This window comes from Emys orbicularis, chromosome 6 (assembly GCF_028017835.1).
Source record: "Emys orbicularis isolate rEmyOrb1 chromosome 6, rEmyOrb1.hap1, whole genome shotgun sequence".
NCBI lineage: Eukaryota > Metazoa > Chordata > Testudines > Emydidae > Emys > Emys orbicularis.
In genome coordinates this window covers 22541729-22563631 of record NC_088688.1, presented here as the reverse complement: position 1 = coordinate 22563631, position 21903 = coordinate 22541729, and the positions used below count along the sequence as shown (strand labels likewise).

The 21903-nt window shown below is 41.7% G+C and overlaps 1 protein-coding gene across 1 annotated transcript in view; it reads left to right on the top strand.

Moving 5' to 3' along the window:
* PDZD2 (PDZ domain containing 2) overlaps nucleotides 1–21903 on the top strand; it is a 208893-nt gene that overhangs the window by 163000 nt on the left and 23990 nt on the right. The window contains exons 6-17 of the mRNA XM_065406808.1: nucleotides 1141–1252; nucleotides 3932–4080; nucleotides 4719–4838; nucleotides 6304–6418; nucleotides 9018–9091; nucleotides 9271–9496; nucleotides 10565–10682; nucleotides 13065–13197; nucleotides 17040–17121; nucleotides 18157–18260; nucleotides 19136–19307; nucleotides 20665–21485. Coding sequence (XP_065262880.1) covers nucleotides 1141–1252; nucleotides 3932–4080; nucleotides 4719–4838; nucleotides 6304–6418; nucleotides 9018–9091; nucleotides 9271–9496; nucleotides 10565–10682; nucleotides 13065–13197; nucleotides 17040–17121; nucleotides 18157–18260; nucleotides 19136–19307; nucleotides 20665–21485 — 2226 coding nt within the window. The remainder of the gene's footprint in view (nucleotides 1–1140; nucleotides 1253–3931; nucleotides 4081–4718; nucleotides 4839–6303; nucleotides 6419–9017; nucleotides 9092–9270; nucleotides 9497–10564; nucleotides 10683–13064; nucleotides 13198–17039; nucleotides 17122–18156; nucleotides 18261–19135; nucleotides 19308–20664; nucleotides 21486–21903) is intronic.

The window sequence follows — 21903 nt, the reverse complement described above, 5'->3', positions numbered from 1 at the left end:
CCTTTGTTTTTCTAGTGGAAATTTGGGTTTTGATTTTTTCCCCCATATCAGAAGCCTTCCGAAATTGTACTGAGCCTGCATTTTAGCTACTTCACCTATGTTTATAAAGTGTACAACTAAGAGAGGATTCAGCTATGCATGTGAACAGTTCAAAGATCATTGTGAAGTGACATATCTAGGAAAATAAATTACTACTGCACCTGCGTAACAACTCATGGGGTTGGGGGAAGCATTGCAGTGGATCTTGTAGGGTGCACAGATATTGAGGAGGGCTAACTGTACATTTTGTAAGGAGTGTACCAAATTTGCTGTGCGCCTCTCAGCATGTGCAGGAGAGGGGCTCTCAAATAATATGATACATCTGATCATGCCGTTGAAGTCTATAAGCTTGATTGCACCTTGTATTGCCACCTATACCTATGCAGATGCCAACCGTGTGATCTTTTTCACTCACTTTGCACATGTGTAGATGACATCACAAGATGTTAGGCAGTGAATAATCAAACCCTCTGCATCCTAATGCGTCTGCACAAGGCATCAGAGTTAAGATTGTTCATATAACCTTGCCAGACTTTTGAGTACTTAGCTGTGTAATCTTAACAACAGTCTATTAACCTAGCTTTTTGTATGGCACACTCATCAATATTCACTATATTGATATTAATAAAATAACATGGTTTCTATGTGGTTTCCCCTACAAAGCTGTCATTGACGATCAGTGGAAGTTTGGTGAGCTGACTAAATGGAGAATAAGCAGTGGAGATCTGCCCTACAACTTTACTGAGGGTGATAAAATTATCAGGGCCAAATCCTGTATTCCTGACTAAACTTCCTTCTCTCTGAGAATTTTGCATGAGTAAAGACTGCAGGATGGTGCTCTTAAAAATATATAGACGGATGGATGAATTTATTCAGTAATGTCAAAAGGGATCCATTGAACTATCTGTATAGACTCTGCTGAATTTTCTGGCTCACATAAAACTAGTTTCATAGAATTCCAAGCTTTCGGGGGGAAAAAGAAGTTATAAGAGGAATATGTACAGTGGAATTTTCTTCTCATTTTTACCAGTGTTTTCTAGTGGGAGCAGTTCCATCACCTTGGCTAGTTTCTTCAATATATTCCTTTTTCTTATTTTTCAGATGACAGAAACAGACAAATCTCCAGATCCTGTTAATGTGGAAGTGGCGAAAGGGAACTGCCAAAGTCCGACACTAGGAGGTGGTATATTGAAATATAGAAGTCGATCCCAAGGTAAAGCAGGCTTGGTAAAAGACATGAATAAAAGAGCTTATGCCACTGCAGAGTTCTTGTATATCACACAGAGTGGGCTAGGTGTGAAACCTAATTAAGCAGAGCTAGGTTTTATTTCCGTTGGACCTCAGAATAGTTTGGTTTGGATGGGGAATTTAAACTGCACAATATTCGCATTCAGCAGAGCTTGCTGAGTTGAACCTTGTTGTTGGCCGAATAATGAAGCAAAATTCTGCATTACTGAACTTTATTTACCGTTCCTTACATTTAAATTTCCTATGTATTTGGTTTGATTTATTTCATTAGACTTAGGTGGGGGCCTTTTCAAAACGCCATCACTTTATCCCATTCATTAGGACAAAAATTCATTAGGGCTTGTTTATTGTAACCTAAATCTCAAATAAAAAAAGGTCATGCCTTCCAGCAGACTGACAATAAATAGTATGAAAATAGTACAATTCCCTTTTACATGAATGCCAAATACTTGACTCTCAGTAATGACACGTCCTCATCACCACGGCTGTTTGGGATCACTCACTCCTCTGGTGAACAGGCTCTCCATTTATCCGAAGGGCTTGCGTGTCCCCCCCAAGAGTTTAGACAATCCATGATCATGTCAATCGAAATGAATACTTATTTGTATTTAAAACAGTGTGTGTGTGGAACCAGATCCTGCCACCATCACTCAGGTTGAGCACCTTACCCGGTGAATTATCTCATTGAAATTGGTAGGGTGGTAGCATAAGATACTACTCAAGCTCAGTAGGGTGGCAGACTGACCCTGGCACCCTGTTTGGGAGTGGCATAGGGTGGAGTAGGCAGGAGAGGAAGGAAGGTTCAGTAGTTGGTGCTGTAGCCTGGAACTCTGGAGACCTAGGTTCAATTCCCTGCTCTGCCACAGACTTCTGGGAAAGTCCGTCGCTGTGCCTTGGTTCCCCATCCGTAAAATGGGTATAACAGCACTGCCTTACCTCAGAGGGGTGTTGTAAGGATCAAAGATTGAGGTGCACGGATACTACTGTTAATGGGGTCACATAAGTACCTAAGGACTTGTTAATGTATTCCTGTTTGAAGAGCACTATGTTAATGTGAATTAGGAACCGTTTAGTTCACGCCTGCAGAGTCCACACGGCGAGTTACAGCACAGCACTTTGGTGAGCATTGTTATTCAGATCCTCATAGTCCGAACTCTAGGGGAGTGCAGACATCGCCTAAAGCATCCGTTCTCAACTTGGGGTCCGGGGCCCCCTGGGGAGGCACGAGCAGGTTTCAGGGGGTCCGCTAAACAGGGCCTGCATTAGACTCACTGGGGCCTAAGGCAGAAAGCCAAAGCCAGAGTCCCGCCACGGTGGGGCTGAAGCCCACGCCCAAGCAACTTAGCTTTGCAGGACCCCCTGTGGTGCGGGGCCATGGGCAGTTGCCCTGCTTGATACCCCCTAACGCTGGCCCCGGCTTTTATATACAGAAAAACAGTTGTAGTGGCACAGGTGGGTCATGGAATTTCTATAGCATGTTGCAGGGGACTAGGGGGACTCAAAAAGAAAAAGGTTGAGAACCCCTGGCCTAAAGGTATGTTTACACTTAGGGCGCATATAGAGTACAGACGCTGCACGCCCAGCTAGCAGAGTAGACGGTGACACATGGCTCAGGCAGGTAGAGTAGAGCAGAGTGCCCTTCATGCCTGAACTCTAGGGTTATATAACAACAGTGTGAACGCGGGAGACATTACTTGCAAGTGTAGAGAGCCGTGTAGGTTATATACCCTGCACGGCTGTCTACACTTGCAAGTAATGTCTCGTGCGTTCACACTGTTGTTTTTAGCAGTGTAGAGTCCTGCTGTCCCTGCTGGAGCTGTCCACTGCCATGTGTAGCTATATGCTGTAATAAGTGTGGATGCAACCTGCCTTTCACCGCGGAATGTAGCTACACATACCCTACACACTGCCGTAAGTGTGGACAAGGCCTTAGGTGGATCGAATGAGTGGTTTCTTCAGGTGGTGATGGAAGCACATTGATGATGAGTTTGAAAAACTGGGATACCCTTTGGCTAATTACAGGATGTCCTTCAAGGCAAATGATTCAATACCTTACACTAACTCTACATTCACGTTTACTACTACTACTACTACTACTACTTCTTTCTTTTTTAAGACAACTGGGACTGTTGCCAGAAGGGAAGGCAAATCACGTTTTTTGGCACCGTGTTCCTTCTTCCATTCCTGAAAAATTACTTTCAGGATGATGAGACATTTCCAGACATGAATGCAGCTACAGTGTCAGCTCTGTAAGCTGTAAAGAAAGCTTGTGAGCTCTGCACACCAATGAGTGCCGTCAGCAGAGTTCTGGCTCGCTCTCTGTTTTTATCTCATTTTGTTTACTATCGCTAATCACAGAACCTAAGATTTTTTGCATTGACCATAGATTTTCAAAGACATTTTTGTCAGCATGAGATTGAGATGGGAATGCTCCTGCATCATTTGAATTGTATGCAATGCACTTCACTAATTGATAACAATCAAAATTAACTCTTCCATGGGAAATTATTGAGCTACCCAACTGGATGCTGTGCCGTGGTATTGTTTGATTTATGATTTGCAAAAGTCAACCATCACATGACTTGTCAGAATTAAAAGGTGCTGCTGTTTGGCTAATAAATGGCATTCCTGGGTTGTCCCTCAGGGACTGGATCCCGTTTAGAATCTGTGGGAGAAAATGATGAACTGACCGTGGAGAATGGTGACTCAAATTACGAAATAGCAGTGAAATATTCCCGGGGAGGGAGAAAACATTCTCTTCCCCAGCAACTTGAATCCTCAGGAACTAGGCAGGTGAGTGGTTATACTATTTACTCTGCCTAATAATGATTTACAGCCAAATTCCTAGGTCCTTACTCAGTCTAAAGTTTTTCCTCAAGCTGCTAGAAATGATTATAACAAACTGGGGCTGCATAGGTGCATCATGGGGAATTGACCCCAGACTTCAGCACCTACCACTTGAGCTAAAGGAGGAATCCTTTAGCTGTGAGGAAGTAGAAGGCTGTTACAGTTGCTGAGGGAGAGATAAGTACTATGCCATTGTAATGCATGAATATGCTGTAGTTAAAGAGGTATAACTATTTAAACAAACAGTGTGTTTCTTTGTTTCAGTTGATGATGGTATAGTTGTTACTTCAGAAGATCATAACTTCTATAGATCATGAATCTACACAGTATCTCAGTTTACAAAAAAAAATATTTTAACTGTTACATTATAAAAGCTGTTAAATAGATATAACGTGAAATTCTGGCCATAGTGAAGTCGATGGCATTAAGGCCAGGATTTCATCACCAGGTGTATATTTTAATATACAATAGCCATTTTAATTTTTGTCTAGTCCATGACTATGTCAGAACTTTTCCTATGAAGCACATTGGTGCCGGTGTCATTCAAACAGAATGAATTAAATTTAATTTCTGATGTTCGTTAGGAATACCATATTGTGAAGAAATCTACTCGCTCACTGAGTGCAGCTCAGGTGGAATCTCCATGGAGACTGGCCCAGCCATCCATTATTTCCATCATTGTCCTGATGAAAGGACAAGGCAAGGTGAGGATTTTCACACAGCATCACAAAGGCCTGATCTTCTGGGATGCTGAGCACTCCAAACTCCCACTGAACCTCAGTGCCTGTGAAAATCAAGTTCTGAATGTTTGTTAAAGTAAATCTGTCATGTGCTTATTTCATTGTACGTGATGATCAATAATAATAAATACTTAAGAGCCAAATTTTCAAACCTGAATGCTTAAGTCATGCCTGCAAAATATGAATGAGGCAGAAACTATATCTGCCTATGTCTGTGTGCAGTTATCTATCACGTTGTGGCCCAGATCCTGATTGAGATCTCTGGTCACTACTGAAATATAAATATTAAATAAGAATGAGTGCATAGTTACAGATATGCCTGCGAGTATGCGAAACAGGTATTCATTCAGCTAAGTACCTGTTTGCATTCGCAATAGCCCACTTTGCACAAGAAAATCTGTCTGTTTTTATAGTGTATCTCCCTAGACCATTGTGATAGCAGAGGTAAGTTAGCCAATCACCACCCTTACTCTGAATGCCTGAAAATTATAGAAAGTTAAGAGTCAGAACTAAGACTGGAATCCAGGTTGATTATTTCCCCAGGCATTTCACTAGGCCACAATGCCTCCCAGGATCTGTGTGCGCAATATCATGTTTGCGTGTTCACTAGGTGCTAATATATTTTACAGGGGTGTCCAACATGCTATAACTCTAAAATAACTTCTTCTCATATTTATGATACTAGTGTAGCAAGCAGAGTAGTATTTTTCATGGCCATATTTTTCATGAAGTAATAATTCTGAAGGGGTTTGTTTCTCTCAATGGCTGCAATTCCCATTAATAGTAATAGGACCAAACCATCTACGTCATAGGCTGCAGTTCCCACTGTCTCTCATAGATGAAAGGATGCCAACAAAGTAATAGGAGTTACGTGCATTTACAGAGAGGGGAATAGACTCTGGGGGAATGTTTATGTACATGTCTTTAAATATGGAATTCTTCATTTACTTAAGTAAACAAACGTTCACACACACACTCACGTTCTGCTAACATTACAGCACTGACCTTATGTCATCTTTTTACATTTCTCTCTTTCCTGAGGAAATGCAATATCTGTGATAGCAGAATAAATTGCAGTTAATCCTGGATATGGGTCTCTTGGGCGGGAATTCCACGATCCGTCAATTTAAGAGGCTGCTGTTATAGTTGGAGAAGTAGAAATGAATAACATAAAACTATAGAACCATGATAACATAAAATAAACTTTTTCTGTATTTTAGGATGACTACGACTACTTTCAGGCTGAGTGATACTGTTGGAGTGAGAGTAGATCAGGAGAGGAGAGCAGAGAATAAAATCACAGCATAATTCACCATCAGCTAATTAGATTTTCATGTCTCTTTCCTCTTGGACTATCAAACAGCCTTTTTGAGATAAGTGATAACACAGTTAGGTGCCATCAATATATCACTTCTTCCTGTCTCTGTAGGGTCTTGGATTCAGCATTGTGGGAGGCCAGGATTCTGCTCGGGGACGCATGGGGATTTTTGTGAAGACTATATTCCCAAATGGAGCAGCTGCTGCTGATGGAAGACTTAAAGAAGGTATTAGAAGCTAAAAGCCCGTGCTGTTGCACAGGGGTAATTCATAAACTTGTGCGTTTAAACAAAAATAATTTAAAAAGTCCCAAATGGCTGAGAATGTAAAAATTAGAGAGAAGCAGACTGCGAATCTGTTTGTGGTCTTCTGTGGGTGGTTGTGTTGATTTCATGTCCAGGGGGTTGTGCTGGTAGAGTTGTGTGGATTTGCGCAGGTGGTGAACGAAGGGGGTGTGCTGCAGTAAAAGGCTATGTGTTTTGGGGATTAGTGAGCATGCTGGTTATGCTGTTGTGTGGGTGGTTTTGCTGGAAGAGTTGTGTGGATTTGTGTGGGTAGCAGTTGGGTGCTTGGGTGTGGCAGTTGGGCCAACTAATCCATCATCTGTGAAATCTCCCTCAGACAGCCAATTAAATTGTTGCATGAAAATTAGCTGTAGAGTAAGGATGATGATTGGTTGAATTATCTCTGATATCAGAGTGGTCTAGGACTCTTGGCATGGCATAGAGACATGCCTTACTGTAGCTGTACACCTCATGGTGTAATTTGTAAAACCAAAATGGCTGAGAACTTAAAAATTGGACAATAACAGGCAGCAAACCCCAGTGATGACTCAGCTTGGTGATATTCTAACAAAAGTAGCTCTCAGCCATGCTTGTATCTGCTTCCACCGCTTCACACTGACTCAACAGACATTTTAGGCCTCAGAGTGACACACAGTCACATTCCTGGAATCTTATTATATAGATAGTGGGGAGAATCCAATTCTGTGTAAAAGGCCACAGAGAAAAATTAGTTCAACATAGCTGATAAACTATAGCTGCTCGCCTTACTTGTGCGCCTGGAAACCAATGGAAGGGTATCAGAATGTGAATTCATCTTATCAATCTGTTCAACAGAAAGTTGGTCAGACCACTCAGCCTATTTGGGTTTTTGCTGTGCTTTAAGAGAAGGACTAATACACCAGGAAGACTTTCCATGCCTGATTTCTTTGCTTCTCTGTGAAACCTTGTTCAAGAGGGCCAGAAGCTCTGCTTGCTTAGCTGGGGAAGTGTATTGGCAAAGAGGTGTCCATATGCTGTATCAGAAAGGCAGGGTACAGAGAAATGTATTTCAGAGGGTCTATTTTGGGATCTTATTGTTGTTTAGTATTTTTGAGCACCCAAAATGTACTGGACACCTTCATACAACATATGAGAACACAGTCCCTGCCCTGCTGAGCTTACTGTGTAGAGTTGACATGACATGATGAGAATGGTCTAATCAGACACAGGGTTGGAAAGAGGAGAGGAAGGACAAGAAAGACAATAAGATCATGCCGCTAGTTAGTAAAGCATGGACATGGCCTGATTTATTACCACCTTTCCTGCCTTTCAAGTTGGCTGTATAGATTCACATCGATTAGCCATGGCATTGTGTGTGCTCACATACTAGACTGATTGGTAAAGGTACCAACTGACCATGTGTTTAGAATGCTGGTTTACATAGCACTGCAAGTGCCGCCTCTTCTGCAGGAAGGCACTCCTATGTAATCTTTGTGCACTGGCCCTGAGAAGCCAATAGTTACCAGAGATCCCATAAACCTAACAGTCCTCCACTAGTCAATCACAGGCTGTTCAGAGCTTGGTTATTCAGTTCTGGATTGGATTAGGAAAAGGTGGAGGGAAGACTTGGCAGATGATAGTGCACTGTCTAATTGTGCACAGATGTAGGTGTGTGTAAGACTGGAGAAGAGAGATCTGGATCCTGCTCTCTCTTCCTCCCTACAAAGAAGTAGCTCAGCACAGCTGGTTGTAAGTATTGTGACCCAAAGCCTTGTAGTACTGAGCAAGCAGACATAGCTCTGGGACTTGTTTGGGGTGAAGGTGTCATTGACTCTCAGCCACCTCTGTGTGTTCAGCTCGCTTTTCTCTCTGAATACTCTCAGTGTACTAAGTAGAATGCCATTCGTGTTGTGTGTGTGGGCGAAGGGCCAACTTTCTCTGTATGACCATATGGGTGCCATAACATAATGCTTCACTCTGATTCCAAACTCCTGGGACGTCCTAGTATGGGAACGATGTGAAGAGACCGTGGGCCCCTGTTAGACTCCACAGCGGGCGCTTCCACTCCAAACATTCTGACTCCAATTAAAATTCAGAATGTTTTCAATTGGTCTGTTATACACCTCTACCCCGATATAACGCTGTCCTTGGGAGCCAAAAAATCTTACCGTGTTATAGGTGAAACTGCGTTATATCGAACTTGCTTAGATCCGCCGGAGTGCGCAGCCCCCCCCCCCCCCAGAGCACTGCTTTACCGCGTTATATCCGAATTTGTGTTAGATCGGGTCGTGTTATATCAGGGTAGAGGTGTAATAAAAATTGAAGGTGAGGAATCACAGTTGAAGAATATTCTGTGCTCCACTACTTCAGCCCTATATTAACTACAAAGGCATTACAGCAAATGGAAATAAATAGAAAACAATTAAAAGCTTTTTGTAGCGTAATAAATCGGGAACCATGTGGTAGCCCATTGCTTTGCTAATGTCAAGGAGCAGTCCTGTATCTGTATACTATACTCTATCCAAATGTAAAGGCTGACTTGATTTTTGCATCTGATTGCCAGGGGATGAAATTCTAGAAGTTAATGGAGAATCTTTACAAGGGCTGACCCATCAGGAGGCCATTCAGACGTTTAAGGTAACAGAATGATAGACACAGTAAAAGAGAGAGAGACTGTATTTCTCATTGCTTAGTACAATTTAATGCCATGGTTTTATTTTCCACTGCCACAATTGATTGTACACATGATTCACTGGATGATGCGTTATTGTGCGTCAGGTGACTATATAGTCTAATAAGTTCTCTTCCTTTTTTAGCAACTCAAGAAAGGTGTAGTGACCCTCACAGTGCGCACGAGACTGCGCAGCCCGAGCCTCACCCCATGTCCAACTCCCATTTTAATGAGCAGATCAAGCTCCCCAAGCTCCAGTGCGAGTGGAGGAACTCCTGCACCTGGCTCTGAAGACGGAGACACTTCCTCCACGTGTCGCAAAGGCCCAGGACCAAAGGACAGAATCATCATGGACGTGACGCTCAACAAAGGTTAAAGAAAGTTTATTACGGCTCAGCTGGTTAAACTAACTTGGAAAACAGGTGTTATCCATCTGAATGTGTTTTCCAGTGAATTCCTAGTACACAGGCTAATACTCTTATCCTAACACATGTTCCCACACCAATCTCATCCAGAGGTTCTCAGCTTGTTCAGTCTGCAAACTGCAAAATGACTGAAAAATCATCCTGTGACCCATCATATCCAAGAGTCCTTTGAAAAGTTTCCACCTTTTTGATCTGCAACCATCAAAATAAGGTTGAGGGTCTTACGAGGAGGAGGTCCTTGTGCTACTGGGGCGGGAAGGTTGTGGGATGGGTCAGGTGCTGCTGGGGTGAGGGGCTAATCTGTCTGTCGGAGGTTTCTCTGTAGTTACTGTTCCCATAGACTCTAAATGGTCATGTTCCTCTCATAAACCTCCACAAAGCTATCACTTAAGCCATGCAGCACACTCAGAATTGTCAATTAACTGAACTCCAGAAAACATTATCCTTTCTCAACCGACTTTCTTCAGGCCCTTCCTGTGCCAGACCTTGGTGGCAGGTACTTAAACCAAATAGCAGAATTTAACCAAATGGTAATGGAAGCGAGAAACATGGTTTTAATGGAAGCGAGAAACATGGTTTAAGTAACTTGTTTAAATTTCCTAGAATTCCTGTAGACACACCAATTATATTTTATTATGCACACTATGGTGTTACATCTGGAGACAAAGCAGATGCCACATTATGTTCCTGATGCTAGAGGTATTTTACAGAGAGATACTGTAAAGCAATGTGTGGCTGAAATGTGGTCATGGAGGTGAGTAGGATTGGTCGTGGGTGAGGTTGAAGTTGGTCCTCTCACTCGTGGACCTCCTAAAAGCCGTCAAGGATAAATATTTTCACTTCTAATTGCAGTGTGGTTTTGGCTTCCTGAATGACACCCCAAAGACCAGCTCTGAAACAATGCACTATTCCTGGTTATCAATGTGATTGGAACGTAAATACTCATGCGTCCTGTGTGATTACAATCAAAAGGGACTAAACAGTTTTTCCTCTTTCTTTGTTTGTTTTTTGCAGAGCCGGGGGTTGGGTTAGGCATTGGTGCCTGTTGTCTCGCGCTGGAAAATAGCTCTCCAGGGATATACATTCACAGCTTGGCCCCAGGATCGGTGGCTAAAATGGATGGTAGATTAAGGTTAGTTATGAACTGAAAGCAAAAACATGCTGGTGCACTTTTACAGCATAATGTTGAAATCTGCCTGAAGACTCATTTTCAGCAGTGAGGTCAGTACTTTGAAAAAATCCATTGCAATGGGAGTTTTTTGATGAGTGACTTAGATGATCACAGCAAAATTAATAAGAATATGTAAGTTAAAAATTATAAAGGGTATTTAAAAATACCTGAAAACATTTCAAAGCCTTCATTGATATGATATGGACAGTTGCATAGTCCTGGGGACAGCTGTTTTAGTGATTCCAAGAGGCAACACAACCTAATGATATATGTCCAGCCTGGAACCAACAGGAAATGAAACTTAATGTCAAGTGTCAGAGCCAAAATGAATCAGCAGGAGATTTCCGCAGCTCTGTTAAAGTTTAGTCGCCTGAAACTTTCTTGAAAAGAGCTGTGGGAATTTTCTGCAGCAGATTGCGTCTCTGGTTGCAGCACCGGATTAAGTGACCGGAAATTATTTTATATTCCATTCCAGGTTTCCTTATTTGGCTTAAGAGCTGTTGGGTGAAACTACAGCAAGGTCCTTCTGGCTGCTATGTTCCTGCCTAGCTGATTCAGCTTGGTTGGAGTGCTCATGCATGGGTACCTATGCTCACTTATATGCTGTGGAGAATGACCCCATGTAGGTCAATGCAGAAGGCTACAATGGAGACGGGCCAAGGCTGAGGCCACAAGACTCTCATTGACATTAATCCTGCGGCCCAATATAGAGGTGTGCAGTAGTCCTGCTCAGCCGCCCTAGGTCAGGGAGAGGAGGGAAATTTCACCACCTCAGTCTCTCTGCACTCCATTTGCATGGAACCTAAATACTCTTTTTATGTGGGTGTAATGGATTTCACCTATTATGAGGACCTGGAACTAGCAACTTGATACTGGTATAAGAGAGAAAATAATGTATTGGTTGTAACCTTGCCAAAAATGCTCAAAATTATTACCAGAAAATTAATGTATTTTTTCCAGGAGACAATATTTTAATATTCGCTTGCTTACCTTTAAACCCATTTTGAACATTTCTCCAGTCTTAGCTGTGTCTGTGTATAACAGCTGCATCATTTATTAGGGTAAGTGGTTGACTATATTCGTTCACGCGTCCCAGTTTTCTAGTTCACTCTTTGAGATGTTTCTTTGTGAGACATCTTGTCTCATCAGCAGTTTTTGATTCCATATGGTAAAGCTGTGAAGGTGGTTTTGATTTTGGTTTCACAAAACCTCATTAGTCAGATTCTGGCTTTGCAAAACAAGAGAGGGTTTGGATTCAGATCCTACTTATCTGAACCCCCTCAAACGTACGTCTCTGTGTGTAAATGGTTCCTGATTTAGCCCATTTCTAATTGTTATATGGTTGCCTCTTTGTAAATAAAGACTTGTGTCTTCGGGTTACTAGGTAAACCAAACTTAGTTATGACTCTCTAAACATACACACTATCAAAGCAATGATAAAATTGCACAACGCACACACCTTTCGCTTTTTCAACCCAAAAGAGGGTGTGGACTATTGAAATACTATTACGTGACATCAACCGCCGTTTGAATTTGCTTCTGGCAGTTAGACTTTTGGTGAAAACTACATTTCAGTTAATCATCATAATTGATTCAAATTAAAAGGGAAGTTAATTCAAGTCAGTAGATTGTATGAAAATCCCTGTTAAAGAAGATGTTTTTAATAATCATGGAAAATGCAGTGGTAATATCTCTAGATGATTCTCCTTGCTTTGAATGGTTCCAGATGTCGATACTCCAGGAGCTGTCGAGAGTGAAGGAACTGAAATGAACAATTTACAGTCCTGTCACAGAAGAGACGTTTGATCAAACTGGGTTCTGTTACCCCAATTTCAAGTGAAAATGAGGTGCCTCTCACCCCATTTCTCTTTAGTTCAGATCTGAAACAGTTTCATAAACTCATAGTACGTCAAGTATCAGGGGGTCATGAGCTCCAAACAAACCCTGTTAAAAAGATGCTGTGTGTTTAAGTAATTCAGGATGGTGTTAAGGAATAACCTGTCTGCATAGAACGTTTGGCTTCCGTGCTCAGAAAACAACGATACCTACAACTGGAGCCAAACGTTCACTTTCACTCTAGTCTGGTGCAGTCAATTTTATACACTGATGAAATACACTGTGTTGCATTGACAGTAAGTGCAAAAAGGAGCATTGGATCCTGCTGGTGGCTGCAATGAAGTCAAAGTGGTATCATGAGGCACGTCAATGGGAGCAAGAGCTGGGCTGTTTTTTGCAAATCAAATTTCTTCCAGATATGTGTCTTTGAAAAGATTGGCCACTATTCAACAGCCCAAATGTTTTATATGAGACAGATGTGCTAACTGGCTGTATTTGTCTTTCTAGCCGGGGTGACCAGATCCTGGAGGCAGATTCAGTGAGTCTGCGCCATGCAGCACTAAGTGAAGCCTATGCCATTCTGAGTGAGTGTGGTCCGGGTCCAGTTAGCCTTATCATTAGTCGTCATCCCAACCCCAAGGTGAGGAGAAGACAGCTTCATATAGCTGCACGTTGCTTTCCTTTGTTCTTGCAACCAGGGTGTGAATGTTTGAGATGTGGTGAATGGAGAACACTTGTATTTTCTCTCCAGGTAATTTCATGGACTGTGTTACACAGGAGGTCAGTCCAGATGATTGTGATGGTCCCTTCTTATCTATGAATGCATAGTTGTGTTGGACCTTTCTTGCTGCATTGGCACTATCCACCAGTTGTAGCTTTAACTGGGAAGACTTATTTTTCTGTGAGATATTCCAGTTGTCATCCTCACTGATTTGTTTGCAGTTGGACTGAGGCCTGGTCCACACTAACCCCCCACTTCGAACTAAGATACGCAACTTCAGCTACGTGAATAACGTAGCTGAAGTCGGAGTACCTTCGTTCGAACTTACCGCGGGTCCAGATGCGGCAGGCAGGCTCCCCCGTCGACTCCGCGTACTCCTCTCGCAGAGCAGGAGTACCGGCGTCGACAGCGAGCACTTCTGGGATCGATCCGGGATCGATTTATCGCGTCTAGACAAGACGCGATAAATCGATCCCAGAAGATCGATTGCTTACCGCCGGACCCGGAGGTAAGTATAGACGTACCCTAAGTGACAAACCTATGAATTTGAAGCTGACAAAATAAATACTGTACATATCACCTTCATTGTTACAGTCACTTTGGGTGGAATTGAATTTGAACAGTAGCTGCCAGGGATAAATATTAGCAGATTGAGTCAATAAACTACAATAAAATAAAGGATACAGCATCTTTTAAAAATGTTAACCTGTCCAAACATCGAAGTTTTCCTGTAGAAGAAATGAATCCGTGATGTCTTGCTTCTGCAGAATCTGTGCCAGGGGAATTTTAAAATGTCTGCATTTATAAAGTGTATAATTATTTTCAAGCCAATTACTTCTTTTATTGGTGATGAAAGATAAGAGACTCCTTCATCCAAGCAGTATGGAATAATAACTTGTTTCATTTTACCATCCAAAGAATTTCATGGGCATATAAAACCTTGTAGGCTGTACAGGAATGTAGTTGGGAAAATATTTGTTTTAGGGAGATCAGAAGCTTTGACTTTTGAATTCCTAAATGAAAATGGAAACCTGTTTATAAGGCACAAGTGCTCTGAATTCTAATTTGCCCTATTGACCAGAATGATTTGGCATTCCTATCCTAAAGGTCACAATATGTAGCTTGAGAAAAACTTGTAATATAGGTTCCACAGGTGGTATTTATTTTCTGGCAATTCAGATGTACAGATGATAGGCACTGGTGGGCCTCCATACAAGGCTATTGAGTGATCACTGCCAGGGCTTCTGATAACTGAAGGAGAGGCAGTTCATCTATTGGGTAGAGCAGCAGTTCTTAAACTGAGGTCCTGGGACTCCAGGGGGTCCTTAGAGATTGCATGGGGGCGTCCTCAAAATGCCAACAATCACACCCATGATAGATAGACTCTGCAGTAAGAAGCAGGCACATCCATCTCACTGACATCTGTAAGTACTTGGATGCTCTTTTCCTTAAAGCATTACTAACAGTACATGTTTATATGAAGTACACACATTCCTTTGTCCATCAGTTTTTCAGTCGGGGGTCCGTGATTAACACTACATTTGAAAAGGGGTCCGTTGACAAAAAAATGTTTGAGAACCTCTGGGGTAGAGCAAGGGACAGGGAGACAGAATTGGGCCCAAAATGTAATACCAGCACAACTTCAGAACAAATCTATATATTGTGTTGGACAGTGTTGTAGTTCATTGATTGCAGTATCATAAGGGCACATTGTACCCATGAGACTGTGGACACCTTGAAACAATTATCCAAGGAGTGCAAACTCTCCTCTTTGCCCTATCCTCATTCACCTCAATTGAGTGTTGACTCAAGAGCATAATGCTGGCCCTTCGACTGTTCATTGGTTGCTGATCACTTCAGAATGATTCCTACGTGGTGGTGGGGATTGGGAAATACAGTGCGAAGAGGGCATATATGTAGCTGTGAATTTATTCCCCAGACCACATATGCTAATTAATAATTGCATTTGTCCCTCTTCACAGAATAAGTTTGACACTCCTGATGTAGACAGAGCTGAAAAAAGAGATCTTGCTGGAGCTGGTATTTTGTTTTTTCCTCTCGTTGCACAAAAAAGGCATCCTACATAACATAAGGACGGCCATACTGGGTCAGACCAATGGTCCATCCAGCCCAGTGTCCTGTCTTCCGACAGTGGGCAATGCCAGGTGCTTCAGAGGGAATGAACAGAACAGGCAATAATTGAGTGATCCATCCCATTGTCCATTCCCAGCTTCTGGCAAAATATTGGACCTTCCTGGACCTTACATATACCATAAACACTATGATGAGACAGTAGCACAGAACTCTCAGCTTGGTGCGGGGAACTGGTTATGGCATTTTCACACCACCTTTGTACCCTCTAAATCCTGGTTGTTCCACGATCTGCAGTATAATTTAGACCACTATTTAAGTTACAGCATCCTGTCCCTGGCTGCCTGTGGGCACAGCGCTGCCCAGAATCTCCTCAGTCCTGCGGCCTCACCTAGTCCCCCTCACACTCCTTATGCTGGGCTTGCCTTTGGATGTCTTCCTCAGCTCCCGCCCCATGGAATCCTCCCCTGGCTGGATCCGGGGCTTTTAAGGCCTCTTTATACCACTCGAGACCTTTTACAGAAAATGGCAGGAATGTGGGTGAGGCTCTTGGTTAACATTCCTCAGCTGCAATCCCATCCCACGGTCTGAAAACAAAGATATTTTTGTTAAGGTTCATGTTGTTTCATACCTTTTTATATTTAATCCCCCACTTCATCACGCAAAAGCTCCACAGAACGTTTTGTTACTGAATATACAAGCTTCGGTGTTTTTATGTATTTCCAAGAGAAATACCACAAAGGTTTTCTTTCTTCTGTTATTGTTAGTGGATGTGGCATTTAAATTATGTTTAAACTGCTGAGTTTGCTTAGGGATAATTCAGATCCTCTTAGTTCAAAGAGGTTCAGCTTTCTGACCTGTCTTTGTGCCGAGTTATAATTCATGTAAAGTTGAGTGAATTGAAATCACATTGGGCATATCTGAAAACAGAAACCTGGGTTGTTATGTATTCCTGCTCCCCAGCAGCTCCAGTTCTAAGACGACATATAATGTTTTCTAGAAATTTCTGAGGGTGGGTGTGTTACAATAATCCAGATATTTCAAATGCAACATGTCACTGCAATGTATTTTTATGTGCGGAAAATATTACAGTTACCAATTACCGATTTTATTTATTTATTTATTTATTTATTTATTTGGTAAAGGGGGGGGGAATTAAAATAAAAGTCAGCTAGTATTTCAGAAAGTCTGGCTTTTTCATATTTTTTAATTTAACATGTCTTTTACTGATGGAATATTTTAGACAAATGGCTGAATATTTAAAAAAAATAATATTTTCATCCACATTTCTCTAGAACATCAAGGTAGTGAGCTACTTAGATAAAATGCATGGCATGATAATGCGTTTGCTTTATTTATGCAAGCCTGATGCAACTTTTATATTTAACATTTGTGCATTTAATGTGACACGTTGACATCTTTGACTTTGTAGTAGGCTGGCCATGTTTTCTGCATACCCCTTCTAAAGAGACCAGCTCAGGGTCACAGAGGAAGTCTGATTCAGAGCTAGGACCAGAACTTGGGAGCTCTTGGTTCACATTCCTTTGCTCAGACCTCTAAAACAACAGTAAATCTTGACTGAATATTTGTGATGATCAGTGCTCAGACTCTGATCTTAGCTTCTTATGTTCTACAGCAAACCCACATCATCTCTTTTCTACTAAAATTAGGTTTCTGAACAGGAGATGGATGAAGCAATAGCCTGCACCACTCATCGAGAGAGCAAGGATGCCTATTCCCCTCATGTCATAGGTAGCAACACATTCTTTTTCTATGTTGTGTCAGATCTGTCCATTATTTTTCATACATGGCAACTTTTACTGGAGTGCTATTGGGATCTTTGCAGTCATAAATATTTAAACTCCTATTGAGAAATGTTCCACTCTTTCCACAGTACTATGTTAATCAAAAAATGTTACGTATTTCAGTCATAGCTGCTACGTAGTCCACATCCTTAGCACTGTCTGTCTGTTTTAGATATCTCTGAGGCACCAATCACCATAACGTCAAAGTGTGAGGAGGTTACTACTCCATCCTGATCTAATAATCAGGACAAAGCATTGCATTCTGGGACTGGGAGGCTGCATGGGTCACACCTCCCTGTTCAAGAAAAGAGTAGCTACAGTCTAGTTCATTTTTAACAAATTAGATATGGCCATTAGGCTGCTGGCAAATTTTTAACGTGGCCCCTCAGTTGGGATGTCCCATCTGTGTTTGAACATGACGTTAGCCATTTCTAAAATCCTACAGATGAAAGTGAACTTGTAGGAAAACGTATGAACTCTAATCACATTATTCCTTAATAGAAGACAAAGAGAATATTCCCCTTTTTGCTTCAAAGTGGAGGAATGACCAACTAGCTGGTTTTCAGACAAAAATGTTAGTGTTTTTTTTTTTTAATCAAGCTTATTTACACCAAAATGGTTTTCTGTGAACAGAGAGACAGCCATTTTGGAGCAGACCTTTGCCAGTGACCTCCACCCTCCCTCTCCTAGTGTATGACTGGAAGCAGGAGGGATGCTATCTTTTGTGATAAATTTCGATTCACGTTCCTAACTTTTGTAAGCCAAGTTAAGTAAATAAGCTAAGTAACTAAGTAGCAGCTTGTCTGGAGGATGGAGAGAGATATTAGAGACTTGTTAAATAAAATAAAACTTGTTTTTAAAGGGACTCTGATAATATGGTGATGAGCACTGTATAAATAACAAGACAGACCAATGCTCTGCTCGCTTGTGTACATATTCTGTAGCTTTAAATTTTGATCTCTAATTGAATCGTGTTTAACAGGGATTCTGCAGAAAAGTCCATCCCCTAGTGTGAAGGCCAAACAAGGAGAGGCCTCATCACCCCTGAGCTGGACAATGAAACGTTTCCTGGAGCCAGCAAGTCGGGTAAACAAATTAATATACAACACAAAGAGATGACTTTTTAGGATAAGCTTTTACCAAAGAATCGGATTGCTCAGAACAAAAGAACTATGCTTTTTCCATGTCACACCTGTGTCATACTAAGGGGTTCCATTAGTTAAGCTATATTGCTGGGACACAGGCACTGTCAGCAATAGAAAACTCTCCTTTAGGTCTTCTCTGCAGGCAGCTTCTAGAAGCGACCTGTAGTGGGGCTGGCCTGGGAGGCTGTCCCCCGAATAGGACCCCAATCACTTATCAGAACCCCACTTGTTTGTCATGTGCTGTGGTTTAATTTCAGTCTTGTAAAAAAGTGAGCTCTGCTCAATGGTGTATTCATATGGGCACTGAGATGGTGAGTAGGGCGTGGTCCTTGGAACATGGAATCTGCTCATACATAATCGAGTAATTGGTTTCTGTATGTTGTAATAGTGGTGGGGAAAAAAATTTCTGGAAAGGCCAAGTAGGAAATACAGTCAGTCCCAGGGAGGAAGTACAAGTACCTGTAGTCTCTCAATAAGGGAGGGACTTAAAGGGAATCGTAAAGGTGAATGGTTTAACCCCTGATTGTTGTGCTGCATACCCCCTCTACAAACCGAGGGTGTCTGAAAAATCACGTCACTTTTGGTGCTGAAATATGGTTTCAAGTGCCTAACGTCAGCCACCTAGGTTTGAAAATGTTGGCCTTAATCTCACTGTGGCTCAGTGCCCCTGTTTGTAGAATTGGGATATTAAGATGTACTGTAGTTACCAATGTGTTATGAGGCTGAAGTTAGTGATGTTTAGACAGTACACACACAGGGTGCTATTAACATAAATGACCACCAATCACCAGTTTTATTTACTTATTTTCCTTTCAGCAGGGATCTGTCAGTTCTGAAACAGAGCTTTCCCAGTTCTTCTCACAAGATGGGCCAAGTCAGGTGTCATTTTCTGACACACAAGTAACGGGCTCCAGTGATGAAGAGCAGCTCCGTCAGAAAAGTGGAAACAGCTCTTTGGATGACAGCTCTCTTCCTCCCAGCAATCTAAGTAAGCCACAGAAATAGAAAGAAATGGCAAGATATATGTGGAGTGGTCATTGCATGTGTTGGGTCAGGAATGCCACATTTTGGGTAGAAATGTCAGCTAGTACAGTGCTAGTCAACAGGTTGTAATGTGATGCTTCAGAAAATGAAAGAAGGAATCTAAATACAATGTACGCAGTGTATTACTGGATTGCAACTCTGACTAGTTGACTAGAGAATGAATTTATATTATTGGTTTGGCTGACCAAATCTAAGTTATCATTAAAAAGAACAGGAGTACTTGTGGCACCTTAGAGACTAACAAATTTATTAGAGCATAAGCTTTCGTGGGCTACAACCCACATCCGCATCCGAAGAAGTGGGTTGTAGCCCACGAAAGCTTATGCTCTAATAAATTTGTTAGTCTCTAAGGTGCCACAAGTACTCCTGTTCTTTTTGCGGATACAGACTAACACGGCTGCTACTCTGAAATAAGTTATCATTGCGAGTTAATCAAGCCACTAGTGATTATCTGATTGATTACATTTAAATCAGACCAGTCTTAAATATCTCAGGTACATGAAACTTTGTCTTTACACCAGAATATATGGTGCTGCCATAAAATATTTTGCACATTTGTGAGATCTTTCTCCTCTCTATGGTCTACCTGGAACAGTCTTGTTTCTCTTCCATACTGAGTCTCCATCTCAATTCAAGAACCGCATAGGCATGGGAGAGCAGATATATTTCTATGCTTCTCAGATAGTCTCTGCCTTTGCCAGTATTTATCTTTGAAATTTCATTATTTAACTCAACAAATCAATTTTGGATATGGGTTTGTGTGAAAGACACTACACAAAATAAGCTTGTATTATATATATCCATATGAATATATATTATATATGTAGTTTTTGATAAGAAGGGTATGACTAGGAAGTCTTAGATCACCCAGCCTTTAGAATGAAACAGATTGTGTGCTTGTGTTTTGTCAGAGTGTCTTTCTCTCTCTCACTGTGCATCGATTAGGTCAGTTCTTTGCATAGATTGAAGCAGAATTACAAGGATTTTCCACTGTTTGAATTTAAAAAATAAATGTGTGTGTGCTCCCTTTTCTTCTTGTGGGCACAGTCCTGGTTCAGAAACAGGCTGAGAATAAGAACAGGAAGCACCCATAAATCACAAGACCATCTTTCATTTCTGGTGCTTTTGTATGGTAGGTATAGAGTGGAGGACATGGAAAAACAGCTCAGCCTTTCTACACAGACACAGCGAAAATCCTCTGTTGCAAACAAGCGTGTCTCTTTTAAAGTGGCTGCAGTAGAATGCTCAGCATAAAACTAGTCCAATAAGCGCAATTAAAAATGTAATCAATTCTTTTCTAGCTGCTAAAGAAGCAGGAACAACCAAAGTGGACAGTCTTGCTTCATCAACCAGTGGAAAGTCACCTGGTCTTTTCAACAAGCACGTGGAATTTGCCCAACAGGGGAGCCTTAATGGTAGTCCCAAGTCTGTCCGCAGCCCACTGCTGAGGCAGAGAAGAGTTGTTTTCTATGATGGCGATGTTAGCGACGAGGATGATTTTGTCAAGCAAGAAGAGGTCCACTTCCAAAGGAGCCAGAGGGACAAGAGCCAGAAAAACGCCAAGGAAGACTCTGGCATTGTCATCGCAACCTCTTCCGCTGAAGTTGATGATGAAGGCCAGGATGGTGAATTGTCTCGACACCCTGGCAGTAAGGAGGCTACCCCTGTGTTCAGCAACACCTTGGTGTCTGAGGAGAGTGCCCTAGAGCAAACGGTGGACTTGTCCTTCTTTCAGATCAAAGCACTTGATTGCTCAGATATGCCTGAGATTCATCCTACTAATCTGGGAGTGAAGGAGCTCCGAGAGGCACAGCTTGAATCTGTGAGATCCCCTAAACTGGAGCACAAAGCAGTCACAAGAGTGAAAAGCATGATGAGCACGGAGTGCCGCAATCTCCCCAGGCAGAAGATGGAGGAGCCTGGTTCCTGTCATAAGCCCATTGCCAGGACACTTCCACACAGCAAAAAGACTGAAACACCCGACATCCCCAGGCAGAGCAATGCTGAAACAGTTAATCTGCTGCGGAATGAAGATGAATCATTTGGCCTGGATTTGGAGATCCAGGCCACTCCCATAAGAGTTGTGGTAACAGGTTTACGATCAGGCGGAGCAGCTGAAAGGGTAACATTTTAAAAATATGAGTCACTTTGCGGATGTTTACTCCTGGGTTTCTCTTTGTGGAGATTAATATTTGATAAGTGAGATTTTACACATGCATGCAAACGAGAGATTTACCTCCATTAGAAAAAAATGTCTCATTCCTTATCTTTCTAATATGCCATTAAACTACATGTTTTAGAGACATAGTCATGCCCCATCTGATTTAAGCTTGAAGAAGTCAACAGGCAAAAATATACCAAAATGAAATAATCCATATTAGTCATTATTGTTTCAGGGCTCACTACAATTTTTCTACTTTGCCAGAAACAAAAGAAGCTTTATGTAAGGAAGAGAAGTGATTTAGAAACATTAAGTATTAATGATAAAATGTACATTGCTTATTAATAGGCAAGAATTATATTGCAATTTAGGATGTAAC